At 33.5% G+C, this 24,378-nt stretch overlaps 2 protein-coding genes across 2 annotated transcripts in view; both read right to left on the bottom strand.

Annotated features, from left to right (window-relative positions):
- LOC134234595 (elongation of very long chain fatty acids protein 7-like) overlaps positions 1-24,378 on the bottom strand; it is a 216,358-nt gene that overhangs the window by 151,331 nt on the left and 40,649 nt on the right. The gene's annotated exons all lie outside the window — the stretch shown is intronic.
- LOC134234575 (uncharacterized) lies at positions 889-2,835 on the bottom strand. Its single transcript, XM_062716656.1, has one exon. It carries the CDS (start codon positions 2,833-2,835, stop codon positions 889-891), a length of 1,947 nt encoding a protein of 648 aa, XP_062572640.1.

Genomic DNA, 24,378 nt, shown 5'->3' with positions numbered 1-24,378 from the left:
CAATTGAACAATACAAAATAGGAGCAGAGCAATCATGGACCTCCAAAACATAAGAGAGGCATTAACACCATATGCAGGTGGTGTAGCTTAATAAGAACTAAAAATAAGAAATATGGTAAAAGTTATTTTTTAGATAATTATTTTAAAGAGGATTGTACACCATGTGGTTAACTTTCGAATTTTGTAGTTACAGTGACATAGTATTCAGGACTGAGAAATAACATTTTTGGAAAGGGGAGATTTACCTGTAGAATGTATGTACATACAGTTTATCTCAGAATAAACAGAATACACACCTTAAATTCGTACATTTTTTCACTTTTTATTAAGTACCATGTATTCTAACACTACAAATTTTGATAAGTAGCATGGATAAAATTATACATCATTCACTAAAACATCAGTGTCTGCTAAATTCAATTTTGTAATAATATAATAAAACCTAATTGATAATACTCACGGGATACAATTTATATCTTGTCTGTATTTATCTTTTTTCTAAAATTATTGATTCATCTTTTATATTTCAAGACAACATTTCTTGACCTCGGAAAATATCTTGCAACATCCATGGAAAATGCTAACATTATTTTCTTTTAATTATTTTATGTCTTATTGCCTCTGATACATATTGAAATGATTTATAATGTAATTGTCTGAATGAAGATTACAACTTCTTCCTGTGAATTAAAAAAATACAACAAAATACATGGTTAGAGTATATTGGCATTAATATTATACTTTCCATTTCGATGCTTAAAAGGAAAATCCTGTTTCGTTTTATTATTCATATTCTCTTTAAAAAATAAAATATACTTGAAAGACTATTTAAATAGTAAACTCTTCTGGTGAACTACTATTAACACGTACCTAGCATACTTATTTTGATTATTCTATAATTTCGCTTATTCTCATTCCTGTTATTGTTTGTATATTGTAGAATGGTGTTAAATGTCTGAGAGATTGTTGGTATGAGTATAGAGCAGCCTGGAGGTTCCCTGTCACATGTTGACAGATCCCCAAAATATGCCACGGTATGTCTCTGAAATTTACATGTATAATCTGTCCAGGATCATAGTGAACTAGGGTCTGTAGATCATCTAGAGCTGTTTGTATTTTCATTATGTCTACATGTATGTAGCACAAGATCTCTAGCATGTATATCATTACTAAATGTGGGACTTGCAATGCAGGCACTTCAATCTGTAGAGCAGGCTGTAGTTCTAGAATCAGTTCAGGGATGTAATGGATTCTTTTGTAAAGTCTGACATCCAATGCTACAGCCTGTCTCATCTTTGTAGACCAGGTCTGTCCCTCCAAAGCCTCAGTATACCTCACTGTATCTACAGCATCGTAATGCATCACATATGGCTGTGCTAACTTGACCTTGATCATATCTATAATTGATAAAGCTTCCAGGTATCTAAGTGTCTTGTAATAATACATTGCTATGTACATCATGTCAGTAATACAACCAAACTTGGCTGCTAATTTCAGCATGTGACAGGAGATTTTGTCGGCTCTATACCTCAGTCTGTTTTCATTTTCGTAAGTTTTCATGTGTAATATAAAAGACGCATTCTGAAGGACAGAAACTGTAAATCTTTGTAGCATGAGGCCTTGATACTGTGTCAAGAGAGGTAAACCTATCATCCGTTCTATGGTTTGTAGATATTTCATACATTGTTGCATGTTCGAAATGGGTACTGTAATAATACAGTTTATTTCACTAATTAGGTTTACATCAAAATCAGCCTCAGAAATCAAAGTTTGTTCATCTGTACATACGGAGAGTGTGGGGTTATGAAGGACATCTATAATATAAGACCTTATGGAAGGAATCTGTAGCAGGAATACTAAACCCTTCTCATACAAACAGTACAGTCTGGTAAATAATTGATGCTGTTTGTTGCCATGAATTTTACTTATAAACATGTTGTTATCTGGGATGAAAAAGTTAGGACATATGCCCTCATACACCCATTTGAGAAGGAGTTTAAAACGGACCCAGAAACCCTCAAGGAGATTTTGTGGGCACCAGTAAGGTATTATATTTTGTTGAATCACCCAGAAAACTGCTGTCTTTATATGATAAGAGCACAATAACTTATCATCATTGCCCACACTATTGTTAATTATTTCTGTTAAAAACAATTTAAGCAAGCCATAAGTTAAGAATTGACAGTGGCTCATAGCATACACAAGTTTTTGTTCTGCGAGAGAGAAAGAGATTCTCCATTCATGGTTTTCATGTCTTCCTAGCTTATGTCCTATTGCTACAAAGAGACATCCAGTTCTTAGTATATCATTAGCAACATGAGGCTGGGGCCATGAGTGACATCTGTCTATCCACGAGGAAGCAGATGGAGGCCAAAAGTCACTGGCAAAACAGAAAGCAATATCATATTCTGTTGTTCCAAGTGAATAAGTGGCACAGGGTCCATGCTGCTTACGTTGTGGTCGATGTGGAGTGGTAGTAGGTGAACACATGATCTGTCTGTGTATAGAACTAGATATGTAAAGCCTATTATACTTTCTAACACAAGCTCTCTGAATAACTCTGCGCATGCTTGGTGACAGTAGATATAACAAAGTGAATCCTGGTGGACTATCAGAACAGTCACAGAGGATCAGTGTTTCTCTACGTGTGTTGTAATACTGAGATTGAGATAAGTCCCAGATCACACGGTGATTATTTGGCCAGTGCATCACGTCTTGATCGGATCCTTTCAGTCTGAAACCTTCTCCGCAACTTCCACTCAAAATGGTACTGCCATAAACACTTGTCACTTGATTTTCCATTATATCCCTGATATCCACCACATCTCTCCTCATAGCAACCAGTTGTGATGTCCCCACTGTTCGACACAGTCCCACAAACACTGATTCTGATATGTGTTGTATGGCTGTGTTACTGGCAAGAATGAAAGGGAATTTGTATATTTTGTGTAATGATTGCCAATTTAGAAGATACGGCGCAAATGTAGGATCAGATAATAGAAATAATAGTCGAACAATTTAAAATCTGTGCAGACGAATTAGATATTTATTGGGACAAATTACGTATTTTTCAGAAGATATGTAAAGTTAGCTACTAGTAACTGGCTACTAGTAGCTGGCTACGACAAGTGGTAAAGTTAGCTACTAGTAGCTGGCAACGAGAAGTAAGTAAATTTGGCTACTAGTAACTGGCTACGACAGGCATGTAAAGTTGGCTACTAGTAACTGGCTACTAGTAGCTGGCTACAACAAGCATGTAAAGTTGGCTACTATTAACTGGCTACTAGTAAATGACTTGAACCTTAAAAATAACCGTCTAGTATCTTTTGTGTAAAATTATGCAAACTTGGATACAAATGTTGATATTCTTGAAGTAGCTGGAATATTACATCACCGATATCCACTGATAGTGTTGCAAAAAACAATCTCTGAGATTTTCAACATAATATGGCACTGAAGTTACCAAGATATCGGTAGTAATAAACTCAGCTACTAGTACCTTTTGTCTAGAGTTATGCAATTTGGGAGACAAATGTTGATATTTTTTAAAGTAGCTGGTTTGTTACCTCGCTGAAGTCAACTGATATTGTTCATAAAAATAATCTCTAGGATATTCCACATGATCTAACAGTAAAGTTACCAAGATATCGGTAGTAATGAACTCAGCTACTGGTACCATTTGTTCCAAATTATGCTATTTTTGAAGACAAATGTTGATATTTTTGAAGTAGCTGGTTTGTTACCTCGCTGATATCAACAGATATTCTGATAAAAATAATCTTTTAGCTATTCCTCATTATCTGGCAGTAAAGTTACCAAGATATCGGTAGTAATGAACTCAGCTACTGGTACCTTGTGTGTAAAATTATACTATTTTTGGAGACAAATGTTGATATTTTTGAAGTAGTTGGGTTTGTTACCTCGCTGATATCAACTGATGTTGCTGATAAAAATAATCTCAAAGATATTCCACATGATCTAACAGTAAAGTTACAAAGATACCGGTAGTAATGAACTCAGCTACTGGTACCATTTGTTTAAAATTATGCTATTTGTGGAGACAAATGCTGATATTTTTGAAGTAGCTGGTTTGTTACCTCGCTGATATCAACAGATATTCTGATGAAAATAATCTTTTAGCTATTCCACATTATCTGGCGGTAAAGTTACCAAGATATCGGTAGTAATGAACTCAGCTACTGGTACCTTGTGTGTAAAATTATACTATTTTTGGAGACAAATGTTGATATTTTTGAAGTAGTTGGGTTTGTTACCTCGCTGATATCAACTGATGTTGCTGATAAAAATAATCTCAAAGATATTCCACATGATCTAACAGTAAAGTTACAAAGATACCGGTAGTAATGAACTCAGCTACTGGTACCATTTGTTTAAAATTATGCTATTTGTGGAGACAAATGCTGATATTTTTGAAGTAGCTGGTTTGTTACCTCGCTGATATCAACAGATATTCTGATAAAAATAATCTTTTAGCTATTCCACATTATCTGGCGGTAAAGTTACCAAGATATCGGTAGTAATGAACTCAGCTACTGGTACCTTGTGTGTAAAATTATACTATTTTTGGAGACAAATGTTGATATTTTTGAAGTAGTTGGGTTTGTTACCTCGCTGATATCAACTGATGTTGCTGATAAAACTAATTTCTAGGATATTCCACATGATCTGGCAGTTAAGTTACCAAGATATGGGTAGTAATGAACTCAGCTACTGGTACCTTTTGTTTCAAATTATGCTATTTTTGGAGACAAATGTTGATACTCTTGAAGTATCTGGATTTTTACACCGTTTATATCCACTAATATCGTTGATAAAAACGATCTCTGTTCTTTACAACATGATTTGGTGCTGATGTTACTAAGATATCGTTAGCAATCAACTCAGCTACTAGTACCTTTTTTTAAAATTATTTAATTTCTGGATACAGATAAATGTACAAGGAAAAAACTTGTTTGTAAAAATATATCTGCTTCCGGGGGCTTCACCCCGGACTCCAACTAGGGCCTTGAAAAAGTCTCCAAAAAATCCATTCTCTTCCATCAGCTCATGCAGTCTGAGAGAGGAACGAGTGACAACTCTGCATTGGTCAGTTGAGATTGTGAAAAATCGGAAATACTCGAAAGTATGACATCAAAAAGAAAAAAGCCTTGACCTACGACGCTGTATGAAATCGCTGCTTGTTTTTTTTCCCGAAGTACGAGGGGTGATCAAAAAGTTCGCGAACTAATTGAATACCTTCCATAGAAAAAACAATATCTGGTTTCAATGTTGACTATATTTTAAATTAATCCTCTCCAATTCTAATGCACATCAACCACCGTTCTGAGCATGTGCGAATCACGCGAATCCAGCTACTTCAAGAATATCAACTTTTGTATCCAAAAATTGCACAATTTTAAAAAATGTAGCTACTTGTACCTAATGTGTAAAAATATCCCTTTTTTTTTTTTTAGACAAATGTTGATATTCTTAGTTCCTTTTGTTTAGAAATATGATATTTGTGTCCCAAAACACCACAATTTTTTTAACAAAAGGTACTAGCAGCAGAGTTTTTTTCTACAGATATTTTTGTAACTTTAGTGCCACATCATGTGGAATATCTTAGATATTATTTTTATCAGCAATATCAGTCGACATCAGCGACGTATCAAACCAGCTACTTCAAAATTATCAACATTTGTCTCCAAAAATAGCATAATTTTACACAAAAGGTACCAGTAGCTGAGTTCATTCCTAACGATATCTTGATAACTTTCCTGCCAGGTCATGTGGAATATCCTAAAGATTATTTTTATCAGCAATATCAGTTGATATCAGCGAGGTAACAAAACAGCTACTTCAAAAATATCAACACTTGTCTTAATTGATTGATTGTATATTGTTTAACGTCCCTCTTGAGAATTTTTCACTCATATGGAGAAGTCACCGTATGCCGGTGAAGGGCTTCAAATTTAGACCTATACTCCGCACTCAGGGCCATTGAGCAGTGAGGGTTCTTTATCGTGCCAGCGCCTACCGTGACACGGGACCTACGTTTTTAAGGTCATATCCGAAAGACCCGTGACTTTCACTTCTAGTGCCGAGCGCTTCGCGAAGGAACAGTCACTACCTTTGTTTACGTCTTAGGTATGACGCGGCGCCGGGAACGAGAATCGAACCCGGGCCTCCCGATCACGAAGCGAACGCTCTACCACTAGGCTACCGTGACCGGTAACATTTGTCTTAAAAAAAAAATAGCATAATTTAAAACAAAAGGTACCAGTAGCTGATTTCATTACTACCGATATCGTGGTAAATTTACTGCATGATCATGTGGAATATCTTTGAGATTATTTTTATCAGCAATATCAGTTGATATCAGCGATTTGAAAATCCAGCTACCTCAAGAATGTGAAGATCTGTATCCAAAAAATAGCATAATTTGAAACAAAAGGTACCAGTAGCTGAGTTCATTACTAAGAAAATCTTGGTAACTTTACTGCCAGATCATGTGGAATGTTTTAGAGATTATTTTTATCAACAATATCAGTTGATATCAGCGAGGTTACAAACCGGCTACTTTAAAAATATCAACATTTGTCTCGGAAAGTAGCATAATTTTACAAAAAATGTACCAATAGCTGAGTTCATTACTAACAATATCTTGGTAATTTTACTGTATGATCATGTGGAATGTTTTAGAGATTATTTTTATCAGCAATGTCAGTTGATATCAGCGAGGTAACAAACCAGCTACTTCAAAAATATCAACATTTGTCTTAAAAAATAGCATAATTTTACAAAAATGGTACCAGTAGCTGGGTTCATTACTAACGATATCTTGGTAACTTTACTGCATGATCATGTGGAATGTTTTAAAGATTATCATTATCAGGAACATCATTTGATATCAGCGAGGTAACAAACCAGCTACTTCAAGAATATCAACATTTGTCTTCAAAAATAGCATAATTTTACACAAAAGGTACCAGTAGCTGAGTTCATTACTGACGATATCTTGGTAACTTTAATACCAGATCATGTGGAATATCTTAGAGATTATTTTTATCAGCAATATCAGTCGACATCAGCGACGTATCAAACCAGCTACTTCAAAATTATCAACATTTGTCTCCAAAAATAGCATAATTTTACACAAAAGGTACCAGTAGCTGAGTTCATTCCTAACGATATCTTGATAACTTTCCTACCAGGTCATGTGGAAATTTTTAGAGATTATCATTATCAGCAATATCAGTTGATATCAGCTAACCAGCTACTTCAAGAATATCAACATTTGTCTCCAAAAATAGCATAATTTTACACAAAAGGTACCAGTAGCTGAATTCATTACTAATGATATCTTGGTAACTTTACTGCCAGATCATGTGGAATATCTTAGAGATTATTTTTATCAACAATATCAGTTGATATCAGCGAGGTAACAAACCAGCTACTTCAAAAATATCAACATTTGTCTCCCAAATTGCATAATTCTAGACAAAAGGTACTAGTAGCTGAGTTTATTACTACCGATATCTTGTAACTTGAAAGCCTGATTATTTTGAAAAGCTCAGAGATTTTTTTTTCAACACTATCAGTGGATATCAGCGATGTAAAACCCAGCTTCTTTAAGAATATCAACATTTGTATTCAAGTTTGCATAATTTTAACAAAAGGTACTGGAAGGTTCAAGTCATTTACTAGTAGCCAATTACTAGTAGCCAACTTTACTTACTTCTCGTAGCCAGCTACTAGTTGCTAACTTTACCACTTGTCGTAGCCATCTACTAGTGAACGTTTACGAGATACACTGACTTTTACAGTTGACTGTTTACTTGGACATTTAAACATTCACATCTACGGAAGTACAGAACTGATAATGGATAAGAAAACCTTTCTAGTGTTTATGGTAATTGTGTTAGGGGCACTTGTATGTGAAAACCTGGATTTGAGGGTAGGATGGTTGTCGTTTTCTTCAAGGACAACTTATCCGTGCCTTGTAATAGCCTGTTTTTGTTGTTGAATTAAATGTTAAACTAAATTATTATATCGTTAAAGAGCTTCCGTACACTGTCCTAGTGTGAGAGTAATTCGTCAACCGTAAAAGTCAGCGCTTCTCGTAAAAGTCCAGTAGCCAGTTACTAGTAGCTAACTTTACAAATCTTTTTTTCAGAGAAAAACTTTTTTTTTCCGACGAATTAGACATTTGTTCGGAAAACTTAGAAATTTGTCGAAAATTTGATATTCGTTCAGACAAATAAAAATTTCTTTGCACAAATAAGGTGTTTATTTATTTTTTTTAATTAATTTTTTTTTTGAAAAATCAGAAATTCGTTCGGACAAATTTGGTATTTGTTCAGACGAGCTCGAGTAAGAAATTTGTTCGGATGTCAATTAGAAATTTATTGGCCGAATTAGGTATTCGTTTTGACAAATTAAATAATCCCTTGGAGAAGGTAAAATACGGCCCCAGATAAATTGACAAAAAACAAGAACTGTCCAAACAGGACAAAATACCCCCAGCTGGGTTTTTCAGAAGTAAGTTCTTCCATAATAAAGATATGTATCAAACACGAATTATGAAATTTTTATTCCAGTGACCTTGAATTTCCCCAAATGACCTTGGATTAAGGTCATGACTCACCCTTGGGTCATGGTCAATCTTTGAGTGAAATGAGAACCTTCCAAGTTTCTCCATAAAAAAGATATGGACCGGACAAGAATTTTGAAATTTTTCTTCCAGTGACCTTGAACTTTCCCAAATGACCTTGGGTCAAGGTCATTACACATCCTTTGGGTCATGGGCAATCTTTGTTTGAAATGAGAACCTACCAAGTTTATCCATAAAAGATATACATCAAACATGATTTATGAAATTTTTCTTCCAGTGACCTTGAACTTCCCCAAATGACCTTGGTTGAAAGTCATGACACACCCTTAGGTCATGGGCAATCTTTGTGTGAAATGAGAACCTACCAAGTTTATCCATAAAAAAGATATGGACCGGACACGAATTATGAAATTTTTCTTCCAGTGGCCTTGAACTTCCCCAAATGACCTTGGGTCAAGGTCATGACACACCCTTATGTCACAAGCAATCTTTGTGTGGAGTAGTAGATTCTAATGTCCCTCTGTAAGAAGTTAAGGTCCGGACACGATTGCACAGACAGACGGACAGCCTGACGGACGGACAGACTGACAGACGGACAAGGTGATTCCTATATACCCCCCAAACTTCGTTTGCGAGGGGTATAACTAAATGTCCGTATTTAATTCTAATTTTGCATGCAGTTTGGCACTAATATATGTACTCTAATGGAATACTACTTTGATTAAAAGATACAGATATTTCATTTGGGTAGGGTTATCATGTTTTCATCCAATTCCCATGAAAGTTTGACCCCACCCCAGTCTTTGAAGCTATTAAAATATATAAGCGCATACCGTTGACCATTAAAAGTAAGAAATGTACGTGATAGAGATGATGGTAAAATTGACCTAAACCACGAGTCTGTGATAAGTAAACATTCAGTTAAATTAACTGGCATGTTTTGTCGTTTTGTCATCGGATTGGACAATTGTTCTCGGTAATGTACAAAAAAAAAATTACAAAAACTATATTAGGTAAATTCTTTGACATGCACATATCCCTCCTTTTAAGAGACCCGTCCATTCTCTTTCTATAAGAGAACATATTGTCAAAACAAGGGAGAATTTTGTCGTGACCGGGTCTAAAAAATCATAGATAATGCACTAATGATTATGTTTAAAATGTGTCAGAACTATTGAAACTATTTGGACGTTGTGAATAAACATGCACCCCTCAAAGGACAGGAAATTTTTCCAAATCAAGTACCTTACATGAACAAAAATCTGAAAAGAGAAATCTATACAAGAAGAAAATGTTTCAAACATTTACTACAATTAAATCAAATGAAAAGTAGGAGGCATACAGGAAACAAGAAAATCAGGTTACTAAACTTAGAATATTTAAGAATATTTGGGTAAATAATTACTTCTTAGAACGATGCACAGGGGGTCCTAAATCTAGTGAATTGCGGCCAACTGTTAAACCCTTTTTAACAAACAAAGGTAAAACCACAATAAGTGACACTATTCTTTCATAGGAAAAATAAACTTATTACTAAAAAGAGAGAAGTACGTGAAATTTTTAATAATTATTTTGTAAATGTTGCCAAAGATATAGAAGAAAATAGTGTGCAAGTAGAAGACAAACATCCAAGCATTGCTAGTATTCAATGCTATTCAAAAAACATCCACAAATAAGAAAAATTTTCTTTCACTAGTGTAACTAAAAATTTTGTTAAGAAAAGAAAACAAACGTAAAGAAGGCTACAGGAATTGATGTTATTTCATCCAAACTACTCCATTTAGCAGAGCCTATTGTAGTAAAACCTATTACAAATATTATTAACTTGTCATTATCATGTTCAATTTTCCCTGACAAGCTTAAAGAAGCTCAGGTTATACCAATCTATAAGAAAAATAGTACTCGTATTAAAGACAATTACAGATCTGTCAGTGTGCTCTCTGTCATTTCAAATATTTTTGAAAAAGCCATTGAAATACAAGCCCACTAATTTTGAAAAGATTTTTAACCCATTTTTGGCTGCTTTTAGACCATGGCCAGGTTTTGGATGTCAATCAACCCCTTTACGGATTATTGAAGACTGGAAACATGCCCTTGATAACAATGAATACTTAGCTGCGATTTTGATGGATTTATCAAACCCTTTACCTGCCTTCCTCATGACCTGCTTCTCTAAAACTAAAAGCATATGGCCTGTCCAAACCAGCATTAGATTTGTTTAAAAGCTATCAATCAAATAGGAAACAGTGTGTTAAGATTGGTTCCCATTTAATTGAAATGTTGGATATTCTGAAAAATGTTCAGAATCAATTCTTGGACCTGTATGTTTTAATTTTTTATTAATGACCTGGACCCGGTTGTATCAACGGTTCATTAAATTTAATGAATCATTAAGCCTAATGAATAGTTAAATTCTTAATGATGCATTCTTTTTTTGTTAAAAACTGCACCCTCTATAATTATGCAGATGACAATACCTTAGCAAATTCTCACAAAACTTCCAAGCAATCGCAATTGGGGCAAAACACACAAAAAAAACCCAAATATCTTTTGACCTGGAAAATATTATTATCAAATGTGAAGATGAAGTTAGACTTTTAGGAATTACGATTGATTTTAAACTAAATTTCAATACTCATATTTCAGAGATATGTAAGACGGCAGCAAGAAAACTAAATGTTTTAAAACGAAATATCTGAATAATTCCAATCTTAATTTCATTTATTGATTCCCTTTGTTTTAATTGGACGAGAACAAATTCAAGAAAAAGTTTACACATTGATGAATTTTTCAATCAGAACCACTTCTTGACCTAGCTTCTGGGCTGTTGTAAAAACAATGAAAACAGACACTTCCAGTCCGTTTTAGCTAGATTATGTTTACAAGAAACTTGAAATAAAAAAAGCAAAACAGGAGATAAACAGGACTGACAGACGGGAATATTATATTTATGTCACTGACGGATCACGGGTGTGAATTTTAAAAACAAATCGCAGATCATGCTGTCATTTTCTCGACGTTCCATATCAGCTCAGTTGGTATCGTTGTGATAGGGAAAAGAAACGTACCTCAGACTCTTGCCTTATCAACATCAAATTCATAAATTTACATCCTACAGATCCCACATTCTCCCAAAATCTTTGAACAAACCAGAGCAAATCGAGGACGACGTCGGTCTGCAACTTTCGCTATATATAATGTCAACATGGCCACGGTCAAGGACGAATTATTCTGGAGAATACGCGTATTTAAGATATTTGTTGACTTAAACAACATTCAATGAGTTTTTATAAGTTTGTTTATTGATTGTTTTGACAATTTAAGATGGATTTGATCGATATCCATCTTGTATTCGTTTCTTTGCAGCATAAAGTGTTCCTTTTCCGTCCAGAAATAACGGATAGTATAGCGGCCTCAAAGAGAAATAATTTTAATAATTTTAAAAATTCGTAATTAGAATTATAAGAATTAAGCGTACTTTTTTTCCAGAATTATCGATGTGTAAACTCTGCCTTGATACTCACAAACTTTACATAAAAGTGCTTCGCACTTTTATTCAGTTTGTGAGTAAAAAAGCAGAGTTAACATATTGATAAATTCTGAAAAAAAGAACGTTTAATCCTATAAAATATTGGGAGTCTTACTTTATACCAGAGTTTTATTATGTCAAATATTAGTTATTGCCCCCAGACTTGGCACTATTGTAGTGAGAAAAATACTCAAAAAACTGAGAAAATTCAGTTAAGAGCACTGCGATTTATTTATAATGACTATGAAAGCTCATATAAACAACTATTGGAAAGATCCAAATTGCCCTCCCTAAAGACCAGAAAAATGAGATTACTGGCATTAGAAACATTTAAAATCATTAACAAAAAGAGCCCACTCTTTCTTCAAGATCTGGTTATAGTTAACGAAAACTTTATATTTCTTTTTTCTGTGATAATCATCCGTGTGCAAAATAACTTATTCTGCTTCTTTTTTGATTTTTTTCATTTTTTATAATGGGTACTAGTATCTGTGCTTTTTCTTACCCTTAAGGTGAAATTTTGAATGTAAATTAATCTTTTGTTTTACTAACAATGTATGTTTTTTTTTTACTAATTTTATATTTGTGTAAATATTTCGGTTAAAAAGCTTACCTAAACTCATGTTATTTCTGTTATACTGTATATATGTGCCGACTATAAATAGAATTCACTTGACTTGATACTATTCAAAAGGTGTCGTAATTATTCACCCATGTTTGAAAACTATCAAAATCGTTGTAGATTAAATGATCATTCGTCGTAGAAAAAAGGGCCCCAGATAGCAGTTATGTCACATCATCCTTTTTATATTCCTTCAGACAACTTACATGTTTCTTCTGACCAATTTATTTTTTTTTTTCGGACGAATTAAGTATTTGTTCGGAGGAATTAGAAAATTGTAGGTTAAATCAAATACGTTGAAATTATTAAACTTATGAAACATGTTGTAAAAGCAAGTTTTCGTGGTCCCCACTATCTATGAGAAAAAGTGGGTTACCTGCCGAACACCCTCAAATGCTTTGTTAAAATAATAATTGTTTATCAGACCACCTTTTGCTGGTACTGCCAAAAGGTTATTTCGAGGTACCAGGGGCTAGTCACAACGTCTGAGATGAAAATTACGAGGTCCACTCTCAAGAAAAAGTTTTATGCTTGCATGATATCGCGATTACTTAACTTAGTGGAACTCACTTGCGATGGAGGTAGGAAACTTCTGTTGGATGTGGGCAAATGTGCTATTGAATACAATGCAAGATCGATCAATGTAGAATTTATGAGGACAAATAAGTAAACCATTCTTGTGGAATACCTTGTTAAAAAATCTCTGAACTAGCCTAATTGCTTTTTGAGAGAAGCGTTTCTTAAAATGATATATTTCTTACAATATTTTTAACTAAGGTCCTAACTAACTCCTAACTGATAAAATATTCCTGTCTTTCCTTATTTGACAATCTACTATTTGGAGTTCAATCCTTGGCAATGCATTTTACTTTCGGAAGAAAATTGTTCGAGTCATTCAATTGTCACTACTGTAAGAAGGATATGGAGATAACAAACAGTATTCAATATCAAAGCCCATAAACACTACAAAAGAGGAGCAGAGAAAACACGGACCCCCGAAACATCAGAGGTGGGATCACCATGCCGTGAAGGAGTGAGCATCCCCTGCTGACTGGTCACATCCCTCGTGTGCTCCTTGTCATGATCGGGAAATTACGGTAAAACCGTCGTCAATTCAGTGTATAAATAATGGACTAACAATAAGTGTGCAAAATGTCAGTCAACATTTGACTCAATGATAAATTGTATTTGCTGACAAGGTCATTGTATCGACCATAGAACTTACGGAATGATGGCTTTAAACAAGACAATGTCATGTGCCCAAGAAATCATGCGAGATTTAGAGCTTTCTTGAATCCCCCCCCCCCCCCCAAAAGAGCGGAAGTAAGTTAGATAGTTTTCGAGGTACTCGTGATATTACGCAATCGGAACATCAAGTCTCTTGTCAAAATTTCTGTTTCTGTTTCTTGTAATTTGTTAAAAATTTCTAATATGTCCGAACAAAAACTAGTTTGTCTGAACAAATAGCTAATTTTTGTGAACAAATAACTCATTTAACTATTTTATCTGAACAAATATCTAATTTGTCTAAAAAAAATAAATAAATCATTTGTCCGTGCAAATAACTAATTTGTCCGTGCAAGTAACTAATTTGTCTGTACGGTTAAAACTTATTTGTCCGAACAAATATCTGATTTATTTGAACAATTAACTAATTTGTCCGTACAAATAACCAAGTCGCCGGGACGAACATCTAATACTCGTTCGAAGAAATAAATATTTTTAAATCTACAAAATTTAATTTTCTCAACTTATCATTTATGGAGGAAGTTGAATACGTATAGGTATGTTTTTTTTATGTAATTCTTATACTATTAACAAATTTATATCAACAAAATAAATTGATCATGATAGTTTATCAGGCAATTTAAGATTAATGTATTGTTTTCAAGAAAACTTACATTTGTAAAGTTCTAAAGGAGTCCATGCTTATTCTGTGAAGGAAATATAAGAAATCTTTAGAATAAAAAAAATATACAGGGAAATCCTCTACCCAACAGTATTTAAATATAGCATTTGTTCATTATAGTGTACCGACAAGACCTTGGTGTCTTTCATGTACTAGAGAAATCATTTCCTTCCTGATTGATTTTTACAACAATATACTGGTTCCAAGTAGCACGATGCCATCAAATATCTACAAGAAGAGAATCCAAAAATTTCATTTTTTTCTCCTTTATTAAAACTGAAACTAATTAAATCTTTGTTGTATTGTGAAAATGTATGAATTCTATGAAATGCTCTCTGCTCCTAGCTATTAAACGGACGAAGTACATAATAGTGATGAGCAAGGGGCCTCATTAGTTTTGTTTCCTTATAGGTATTCCTAAGTATATAGCGATAAAGGCATGAAAGGAATGGGGCTCATAGATCCATCTCCTATTGAAGCTTTCTCAAACGTATAAAAAATACTTTAGTATTTATGGTTAAATTTCATGAAATAACTGTAATTCTGCGTAACTTAAACATCGGTAAACTTGTTAATTTTGACCAAATTACCCCCACCCCACCCCACTCCACCCCATCCGCCTCCACACACACACAATTTTTTCTTTGAAAATGCAAAAATGCAGTAAATAGCAGTCTGTGTATCATTCAAGAAGTTATAACATCTATTGTAATTTTTTACTATTTCGTCCAAACAAATATCTAATTTGTTTGGACAAATTCTCGATATGCTTGAACAAGAAAACTAATTTTTCCAAACAAATATTTATTTGTCCGAAAAAAATATGTAGTTTGTCCGGACAAATTTCTAATATGTCCGTACAAAAACTAATTTGTCTGATCAAATAACTCATTTGTCCGTGTTTGTAACTCATTTGTCCGTACAGGAAAAATTTATTTGTCCGAACAAAAATTTTATTTGTTCGGAGAAATTTCTAATATGTACGAACAAAAAAAATTATTGTCCGTTCTTAATACGCATTTGTCTGAACAAATAACTAATTTGTCTGAACAAATAACTCATTTGTCTGAACAAATAACTTATTTGTCTGAACAATTTACTCATTTGTCTGAACAATTAACTCATTTGTCCGTACAAATAACCAAGTCGCCCGGACGAATTTAAAATACTCGTTCGCAGAAATAAATATTTTTTAATCTACAAAAAAAATTGTTCTGACGAATTTTTAATATGTCCGAACAAAAAAAACGTCAATTGTCCGTACTAAATACGCATTTGTCTCAGCAAATAACTAATTTAGCTGAACAATAAACTAATTTGTCCGTACAAATAATCAAGTCGCCCAGACGAATTTCTAATATTCGTTCGAAGAAATAAATATTTTTTAATCTACAACATTTAAATTTCTCAACTTATATTATTATTTATGAAGGAAGTTAAATACACAAAGGCATGTTGTTTTTTGTAATTCGTTATACTATTAACAAATTTATATCAACAACAAAAAAATGATCAAGATAGTTTGCTAGGCATTTTAAGAGTAATGTATTGCTTTCAAGAAAACTTATATTTGTAAAGTTCTAAAGGAGTCCATGTTTATTTTGCGAAGGAAGTATGAGAAATCTTCAGAAACACGTAAAAATATGCAGGGAAGGGAAATCCTCTACCCCACCGTATCTAAATATAGCATTAGTTCATTACGATGTACCAACAAGACCTTGGTGTCTTTCCTGTACTAGAGAAATCATATCCTTCCTGATTGATTTTTACAACAATATACTGGTTCCAAGGAGCACGATGCCATCAAATATCTACAAGAAGGGAATCCAAAAATTTCATTTGTTTCTCCTTTATTAAAACTGAAACTAATTAAATCTTTGTTGTATTGTGAAAATGTATGAATTCTATGAAAATTCTCTCTGCTCCTAACTATTAAACGGACCAAGTACATAATAGTGATGAGCAAGGGACCTCTTACAAACCTGTGCATTTATTGCCTCTGGGTCGGGAATTCTGGTGTTTGAGCGAGGATCTATTGTTTATATAGCTAAAATGCATTAATTCTTTAAAAGATACATAGATACATACAAATATATATATAGCTTCTTTGTTTAGTTCTCACTAATATATTACAATGTAAAAGTATTGAAGGGGATACTCAGGAGTACCGGGCAACAATATATTCAAGAAGTGGAATTAATCAGATATGAATAACTAGAATTTCCAAGGAACTTTAAGACAGTTTGAAATCACACGATTTTACCAAAATTAACAGCTTAAAAAACTTACGACTTTTCAAGTCTGTATATGAATAACTAGAATTTCCAAGGAACTTTAAGACAGTTTGAAATCACACGATTTTACCAAAATTAACAGCTTAAAAAACTTACGACTTTTCAAGTCTGTATATACAACCATTCCCCACCATAAATTTAGTCAAACAGGCATGTTTACGAAGCTATCTTAGGACTAAGAAACGTCTTAAGATATACTTACGACATTTCTTAAGACTAAGTGGAGTTTTCGAAAGTATCGTAATTTAAGAAAGTTCTAAAGAATTATCTTAAAGTTACGACAGCTTTAGACATATCTTAAGTCTATCGTTAGTAGAATAGTTGCGTCCATGTTATTGCTGGCTCGACGAAATCGTCGTATCAGACGTGATTGAGTATTTTAAGATATAGGAAGAATTTGAGACTGATTACTAGTATGTCGGAACCGTTAACGACAGCTGTAAAAATTATATACCACTGTAATACATGTAATATATAGATTTCGTTAAATAAAATGTTTGATAAGACTATTAATTTTTGTTTATGTGTTTATTAAAACAAATGTAATACAGTTTGACTGATTAATGATATTGCGCACTATTTCATTTAAAAGAGGTATGTATTTCTCTAAGCCCCCCCCCCTTTAAAGCCTCAACGCTATCTGAAAAATCATGATTTTTTTTGTATTGTGTATATATCAGGTGGTTTCTACAGGTGTTAAATTATTACACAGTTATAAATGTACTGCATTTACACATGACATGGGGACGTAGCATCGATTTTGAGAGGGGGTAGAAAAAGTATCCAACTAACATGAAAAAAATCTAACTTAAAAAAAATACTTGAAAAGCGAAAAAGAACCCCGAAAATTTTGTAGCTTGAAAATCCACAGGCACCTGACGTTACTTTATATTTCTTTAAAAGAAAAGTATCTCCTACCTAATAATATTTTTTTAGGTAGGGTATATTCTAATTATTAAAAGAAAAATAATTAACGTCAGGTGCCTGTGCGAAATTCTTATTTCGTGCTGGGGAGAAGGGGGGGGGGGGGGGGGGGGGGGGGCTATGTTCCAACTTCTTTCATTGCCAATTTTTTCTCATAATCTACTATATTACCCTTATTTTCCTATACAACACAAATAGGGGGAAGGGGCGAAAATGAACATTTTCAATGGTACAATGTATATAGTATGTTTGGACCTCAATTCCTCATTGTAAAATCACGTGCCTGTATGCATCTACGTGCTGGGGAGAAGGGGGGTATAGTTAGAGTTCTTATGACATTCAGTGCCTCACGCAGATGCACAACATACAAAGTAAGATGTAAGAAGGATATGGAAATAACGAACAGTATTCAATCTAAACGTCCATTAAACAATATACAAAATAAGAGCAGAGCAAACACGGACCTCCGAAACATCAGAGGTGGGATCAGGTGCCATGGAGGAGTGAGCATCCCCTGCCGACCGGTCACACCCGCCGTGTGCTCGTTGTCATAATCAGGAAATAACGGAAAAAATCTGTCGTCAATTCAGTGTATAAATAATGGACTAACAATTTGTATGAAAAACGTCAGTCAGCATTTCATTCAATGATAAATTGTATTTGCTGACAAGGTCATTGTATCGACCATAGAATTTACGAAATGATGACTTTAAACGAGACTGTTGATACCTGTTAACAGAATAAAATTTAATCTGAGAGAGATTGGAGCATAACAAATCATTCAGACGATTTTTTCTTGCGAATGATTTAGTCTTTGGGGGGAGGGGCTCCTCCAGTTTGTCTACTTTCTTCCGATTTTGCGGTGCATTCCGTTTCACTCATGTAAATTGACGCACTTTTCATCGTTCAAGAATTCTAAATGATTAAATGGCACTTTATTTGATTTTAATTGTAACTAATTTAGGGAAAAACTATCTTCTAATTTGGTATTTGCGACCGTTAATGCTGATTTAACGGTCGCAAACTGAGTTTTACCGGCGACGCGTAAGCGGAGCCGGTAAAACGGATGTTTGCGACCGTTAAATCTGCATTAACGGTCGCAAATACCAAATTAGAAGATCAGTTATTCCCATTCTAATGCAATCCATGCAATTTGTTTGTTGTTTACGTCTTATTTTGATGAATTTTGTTACATGAAATACGTCACGGAGCATTGTGTTTTTGCGTCGCTCTATTATGACGTCACAATGAAAAAGCTTTCACGCTCGTTAATGCTCGTTTTACTGCTTCAAACATTAGTGCATTAGCCAATCAAAAAGTGTTTTACAAAAACAATTGCATTAGAATATACAATCATATATCATCGAATTTAGATAATTAATAATTAAAAATATATGATTTATATTTATAAATTAAAAAAATATCAAATTCTTTTTTTATTTTTGAATTTCACTCTTTTAAATATTTTCATTATGATGACATAACGTGTAGCATTATCTATAGCAAAAAATTACAACTCTCTGATACCTGACAATGGTTAAAAACTTGAAGGTTTCTATGTCATAATGATTTAAAACGTCTTAGCTTAGGATAATCATAAGATAGCTTTGAAAAACACCTTAAGATAATCTAATGATGATCCTAAGATTTTCTTTAGATATATCTTAAGAAATTTCTTATGAACAATCTTAGGAAAGTTTCGAAAACATGCTTGCACGCTTTTTGATATCATTGACAGCTGATTTTTCAACAAAAATAGAACTCTTAAATTTACATACCTTGTTATTGGTCATTTGCAGTTGTTTTGTTAAAAGCATTCTGATTGCACATATAGATGCTTGAGTTTTCTGATTGAAAATATCTATGTTTTTTGGAGACCAGGTCTTTTAACAATTTATTGAAATTCCCATGAATACTAATTACGTCCCTTTAATAGCAGACCTATTTTTGTCTTTATAGCAAGCAGATTTGTGCAAAATCTTATGCGTGAAAAGAAGAAAACACTTGCTTTGGCCTTCAACTCGACATTTAAGTATATCGACGACGTATCGCAATTAACAATTGTAATTTCCATTTCTATCTCGATACTACATATACTGATGAGCTTGAGTTATTAGATACCACAGAGCCTTAGACATCTTTTTCATACTTAGATATTTTACTTCAAAAAGTCTTTACCGGTTATTTAAAAACCAAGCTCTTAAATAAACATATCTATCGCCAACTTCCCTTACTTATGCAGCTATATACCTTCATCACCTGCATACGGAGTTTATCTATCTCAGTTGATTCGATACGCAAGAACATGCTCTACATATGAAAAAAATCTAAAACGAGTTAGATTATTGACAAAAAAGTTAATGAAACAAAGATATAGGCAGTCCCGTTTGAATTTAGACGTTTTTTTCGTGTTGGTTATTATTCCATTATTTAAACACTGAATTGTTGACAAATTTTATGTTATTTCCCGACTATGACAGGGAGCACACGACAGTTATGACTGGGGGATGCTTACTTCTCCATTGCACCTGATCCCACCTCTGATGTTTTGGAGGTCCTATTTTGTATTGTTTTATGGACTTTTGATCTTGAATACTGTTCGTTATCTCCATATGTTCCATGAAGACACGGTGTTTCGGCGACACTTACGCGGGGCTCGCAAAGGTTCTTCTATACAGGTTTCTTGATACAATTTTTAATTTCGTATCTCCGTGGATTTTAAAGAAAGAAAATCAATGTAAACTCAACACAATTGAAAGTCTGTGTTTGCTCTGCTCCAACTTTTGTATTGTTTATGGACTGTGATATTAAATACTGTTCGTTATCTCCATATCCTTTACCTTCGACATAGGAAAATTATTGCCATATGAAGTGTAAATTTGAACGGGGTTTTAATCAGATTATGCACAAATTCTGCTTCATATGAAGACAAAATATGTCTGCTAATAATAGGGCGCAATTGGTACCTATGGGAATTCCAATAGATTGTTTAAAGATCGGTCTTCAAAAACATTGACATTTAACGTTGATAATAAAGCGTCATGATGACGAATACTACGATCCCGATGTATCAATCATAAAAGAAAAACGGGATATGGGGCTTGTTTGAGATTAAGAGTTCCATACTCAATCCATGATTAATATTTTTTTTTAATTAAACCGATTAAACTCCGTGAAAAGTAAGACACAAAATATCATCCCTTGATATTTCATTTCATACACAATGAATTGTGTTCTTGATCAAAGCGTTGTTTTTTTTTCCTGAAAATTTTATTTTAGCCTACAATGCCTAAATTCTTGTTATGTACAATTGGCTATATAACATTCAGATTAATTGTGTATATTATGATTTATACATTCGCGATATAATAATTATTTCGTTCTTCTATAATTAAAAACAAACAACATCATTAAGCAGACAAAAATTTTTTACAACATCGTTGTCGTTCTCAGAGCCTAACTGATCAAAGAGGAACACCTCTGAAAATGTGGATTTGGCTTCCTCCCTTTATTTACTGTTTTCCGCATACATGTATAGAATCAGATACATTTACATCAAGACCTGATAAATCCTAGAATTAGATACTATAGACCAACTGCACACAATGTAAGTAAGGAAAATTGGGAAGGAATTGTTCACTAGTACTGTAATTTACTGTTATATATCTATTCCTGCTAGTAATTAATTGCTATTAATATAAAGCACATTCTATTGATTTTGTAGAACTAGAAAATCCATCTCGTTAGTTACGTACGCACTACTTTGAAACTTTTTTAAATATTCCATCATGGAACGAACTTTCTTAACACCCCTTATGATATGTTTTGATTTATCTCCATGGGCACACCCTGTATTGTTCGAAATAATGACATGTAAGAAACTATAATTATTTCATTTATATCACAGAAGAGTTGAACATACGCTGTTGTCCTGTTTAAATAAATAAAATGAAAATTAAAGAAATAAATAGACCACATAATGATGATTTTAATTGAGTTCCTATCAAATAAGGAAAGCAGGTTTTAGGTGATTTATAAAATACAATACCTCACTGGTGCCAAAAATCTTCTAGGGTGTTTCTGGGTCTGTTTTAAACTCATCCTCAAACGGATGTATGAGGGGATCTGTCCCATTTTTCATTCCAAATTAAAGCATGTTAATGAGTTAAATCCAGGGCGTCAAAATTATCAATCATTTAATAGAATAATTGGATTGTATGAGAAGTGTTTTGATTTCCTTCTAGACAGTCCCTCCATTAGGTCTTATATTATAATTGTTCTATATAACCCCAGACTCTCCATCTGTACAGATGAACATACTCTGATTTCTAATCATGATTTTGATAGAAACCTATATTTACACACTTAAGAACAAACTGAGGTACAGAGCTGACAAAATCTCTGTCACCTACTGAAATTAACAGCCAAGTTTGGTTGTGTTACTGGCAAGCAGTACATAGTCATGTTTATTTCAAGTAACTTAGATACGTGGAATTATATTTATTATAGTATTAACGAAGATCATGTAAGCACAGCCATATGTTCAATAAAGTAGGTCTAGGTATGTATACTAAGGCTGTAGGGGGACAGTATAGGTTTACAAAGATAAGAAAGGCTGTACCATGGGATATCAGACTTGATAATGGAATCAATATCATCAATGAATTGATTCCCTGGATTTTTGCCCCAACCTTTTTACCATTTTGCTTGCTAGAGATCTTATAAATAAGAATCCCTCAACTACTAAAATGCCAAACATTTACATATCCCCATTTCATATTTTCTTTTTTCAGTCCTCAATATTATAATAGCTCTGATATGAATACTGGATTTTTATTGAAGGAAATACCCAGGTAATGAAACTCAGTAAAGACTCATGATACAAGTGTGACTTTAAAAATACCAAAATAGAATCAAAGCTTACATGTGAACATCTCACGAAAGTTTCCGAAAAATATTGAAGCGGGGGAGAGGAGGGGGGAGGGTGTCGTAACAACAAACTTCTTTCAGCACTATTTTTTTTTATATATATTACCCCTCGATCATTCTTCTTTGACTAAACTGCAGCAAACAAATAGAGGGAGGGGTAAGGTAAAACTCCCTTTTAATGGTCATCTTGTTGGTTACATGCCCATTAAAAGAAGAGAGGTAAACAAGCATTTAAGTGATTGGGACTATGTTCCAAAATGAAATGCCTATATTAAATCTATCTTTGTAAAAATACAAATGTTTGGGGGAATAAACCGACGTCTTTATGTTAATAAATGTTTGTCTCAACTCTTGACAACTCCTGATTAACGAATTTTTTGTGACAAAAATTTTCTCGGCTAAATTTATTCTTTTATTTAAAAAATAATGTACTGTTCGCGGGGTTCGAACCATAGCAATAAAAATCCCGAGTATCACTGTTAATATGATGTTTAGTGCGTACGGTATTTGACTGAAATTCACTTTTGAAGAAAATTCAATTTCTTGATATTTTTATGAACTTTGCGAAGACGCTGACTTTTACAGTTGACGATTTAATTCTTACTACTTTACATTTAAACCTGTGTCATGTATGGAGATACAAAATTGATAATAGATAAGATAACCTTTTAATGTCACAGGGACACTAGCATGGGAAGGGCGGTGTTTGCACCGGTAGGCTGATTGTCGGATTCTTCATGGTCTACTTATCACTGCTGGTAAAGTGCGAATCGAGAAAATCTTGGCTTCGGACACTCGCTACTATTGGCACCGGTGAATTGTCTAGTTAGAAATATATTTTTTGAAAAAACACCATAAAAATCACTTTTTCATAAAGCAAAATTACTAAAAAGTTAAGCGATTGGATTGCTTTCATGCCCGAAAAGTGCTCAATATCGAAACATTACTAGTAAATGGCTGATTACATCGTGTTTTTCACGTAATCGCATTCGAAAGGTACATAAAGTACTACAGGACTAATTGGACAGTTAAGTGGATAAATTTAACTTAAATCCAACGTTTTTCTATGTCATAGACATAAACAATGTGTTTTAAATAATTTATTTCCATGGAATTTGCCAATAACTAGCATATTCATTTTGTAGGTGCTACAATTGGTTTCCGTTACATTTTTACGCAGGCGACTTTTGATTTGTGTAAATGCGACAACTGGTTTACGTGTATGCGACTGTTGGTTTATGTTACTTAACGTGAATAATGTGAAATTATTGAAACTAATTGCATGAAAAGAATAATAGTTGTTATAGTTCATAGTAATTTTTTACCATTTTCTTGAAGCAATACATAGTGTTCCATCAATTCTTTTAAAGGATACATGTATAGTGTTTTTGTTTGAATTATTTTGTTACTATTAAATAGAGTGAAATGGTATAAATGAGCACACGACGGTGACACCAAATAATACATAGCTGCACAAGATATATATAATATATACATATACGAAGGTTAATTGTGATCAAGCGATCAATTTTTTTAAAGCAATATGTGAATGCATAA

The sequence above is a fragment of the Saccostrea cucullata genome, unplaced genomic scaffold, assembly GCF_032062105.1.
Source record: "Saccostrea cucullata isolate Sc308-1 unplaced genomic scaffold, CSIRO_AGI_Scuc_v1 ctg571, whole genome shotgun sequence".
NCBI classification, from domain to species: Eukaryota; Metazoa; Mollusca; class Bivalvia; order Ostreida; family Ostreidae; genus Saccostrea; species Saccostrea cuccullata.
Note: the sequence above shows the minus strand (reverse complement) of the source record. Positions and strands in the feature narration are given on the sequence as shown.

What these genes read in the sequence shown, in the direction of transcription:
- LOC134234575 (XM_062716656.1), bottom strand. Translation starts at nt 2,835, where the DNA reads ATGAGGAGAGATGTGGTGGATATCAGGGATATAATGGAAAATCAAGTG.